The sequence below is a fragment of the Aquarana catesbeiana genome, linkage group LG03, assembly GCF_042186555.1.
Source record: "Aquarana catesbeiana isolate 2022-GZ linkage group LG03, ASM4218655v1, whole genome shotgun sequence".
Taxonomy (NCBI): Eukaryota; Metazoa; Chordata; class Amphibia; order Anura; family Ranidae; genus Aquarana; species Aquarana catesbeiana.
The window spans coordinates 90814907-90817361 of record NC_133326.1 but is presented as its reverse complement, the minus strand read 5'-3'; the positions used below and the strand labels follow the sequence as shown (position 1 = coordinate 90817361).

Here is a 2455-nt window from a genome sequence, read left to right as displayed (position 1 = left end):
GCTACGCTGGCACCTGGTGATCTTTCTGTAAAAAAGGCAGATTGCATCTGTCAGTAAGGAAGGCATTGATCCTGCAAACCATGGACTGGGACCCATGACTTCCTCTAGTCAAAGCACCTCCCCCAATGTAGTAAAACACCAGCTAGGCACAGTTAACCACTTCCCAGCCAGCGTCAGTACACCAACAGTGTATAGTTTGTAGATGCTAGAAATTTTGAACAAAATGAACACTTCATTAGGATTTCTACTAAAAATACGTAGCAGAATACAAATTGGGATTACATTTTACGAACAAATTTAGTTTTGCTGGATAGGTTTTATAGAGGGGGGGGGGGAGCAAAAACCTAACATGTACTAGGCTTTATTCAACATTAGGTCTGGTTTTATTGCTGCGATAGCTTTTACTCACCCCTCCCAATTTTCTGTTCATGGGAGGGGGGATAACTTAAGGTTTACCTTAAAGCATGAAGGTCCAAAAACCCAGACCTGATGAAATTAAAAAGGCAGCCAACTTTCTTAAAAAAAAAAACGGGTAAATTTTATTTTGTATTCAGGCGTCCCAGCAGTCTGTTACATAAGAACCTTAAAATGTCTAAAACTATTTACAAAGTCAGCAGCATTCATGCCTGGATTGGCAGTTTCATAAAAAGTGCAAAAGTGTTAGCCGTCGTGTTCATGACTGTTTACTGGGAAGTTAGACTTGCAGCCAGTTCTGTAATAAGTAGAGACATCAGCTGGGGATGTGTACTGATTTTCATCAGCTTGCTGCTGGCGTACTTATTCCTCACAGCCTGAGGACCAAAATATAAAAAAAAAAAAAAAGGCATTAGTACAGCAATACTGCAGAAACAAATAAAAGCAAACTTGTTTTGGCTAGAGTAGAGACTATAGGACTTGTAACAGGTGATGGGGTGGGGGGGTTGGGGGACTTTTTACTGATAGACCCCAAGTTCAGTGGTCAGGATCAGTGGGGGACACTTATGGGCAATTGTCAGTTTTTGGGTTTTAAAGGTGAAAGCACAGAAAATTTATCTTATATGGCAAAGTTGAGCACCAACTGGGAAAAGCCACTTTGCCCCAAGTGTCAGTAGTCTGATCAGGGACAATTCAGTGACTGAATGTCATAAGATCCTTTTGTCTGTTGAGGAAGAGATTCCATCATCCCTTTAAAAGATTGGAAAGTGGATGCATAGTCCCTATCCAGGGCAGCCAGCATGCCTTCTGTCAGAACCTAGTTGTGAGGATATGCAGAGGGAACCCAGGTCGCTTGCCCCCTCTCAGGCAGACTCTGGGTCTAATATAGAAGGAGAGGAGGATTCCTCCAGGGGGTCCAGGTAGTTGGATGATGTGGGAGGGACTTACTTTAAGCAATCTATGACACTTTAACACTATAGTTGAGTGCCTGCAATCTTCACACAACTCTAATTTCCAAACTACCATTTAAATCAGTTACCCAAGTAATAATCAACAAGAAAGCCTGCATTTTAACACTTGGAAGTTATGCATGGTTTTTGGATGATCCAGCAAGTCACTTACCACATGCTTTGTCCGATTCTGGTTGACTTTAGTTACATTTTTAGCCATATGTTTTATGATCAGAGTCAGATCTTCCTCTGTGTAGCCAGTGTAGTGGTGCTGTGTGGATCCCTGGAAAGTCCACAAAAGCAATTAGTATCCAATATAATGGACACACACACACACACACACACACACACTTTTCCATGTCCTTGTGGCTGATCTACCTTCACCGACTATGCTATCCATGTTCTGAGCTCTGTAGTACCCTGCTGAAAAACTTATTGCCCTGTGGTTTCCTGTTTGCAAGACCACTGGCTGCCATTCCTCCTGTACCCTCAGCCCCCAGTCTGTGCCACCCATGGAGCAGGTGTCCCTTCTCTCCTCCCTGCCAGTCACCACACACACACACACGTGCAGACTGGGATCGTTAATCAGAACTCATCTGGATGACAGGGGGGGGGTCTTGGGCTGTGACAGGTATTGTATGTGAAATACCAATCATAACATCCTGCAATTGCCAGTGCACTGTTCCAATGCCAGCAGGGAGGTGGGACATAACAGCGATCAGTATTTCACATACAATACCTTTCACAGCCCAAGATCCCTGCTGTGTCATCTGGACGAGTTCTGATGATACTGCTCTGCGCTGGTGGTCACTGATTGCTGTAATTCAGTATTGGAAATATTCTTCCTCCAGCTTTGATCTTTCAAACAGCAGATTACAGTGTGTATAATATGGATATGTCTACAGTTAAGCAATAATTAACACATTGCCCTTACTTGCTTTATGTAATCTCCTGTTGTGGCTGGAGGGGAGAGAACAGACATGCTTTGCATTTATAAGGCTGTAACCCATCTAGCATATTGTGTGCTACTGAGTAGTATGGTGGGAGAATGAGGCGTCGTGTTTTTGTTGTTTGGAGGTATGAGAAGATGT

At 43.3% G+C, this 2455-nt stretch overlaps 1 protein-coding gene across 1 annotated transcript in view; it reads right to left on the bottom strand.

The window, feature by feature from the left end:
• Nucleotides 1-512: 512 nt before the first annotated feature.
• CCNB2 (cyclin B2) overlaps nucleotides 513-2455 on the bottom strand; it is a gene marked incomplete in the record, with an annotated part of 8812 nt that continues 6869 nt past the window's right edge. The window contains 2 exon segments of the mRNA XM_073623986.1: nucleotides 513-791; nucleotides 1537-1647. Of these exon segments, the coding sequence (XP_073480087.1) occupies nucleotides 684-791; nucleotides 1537-1647 (219 nt within the window).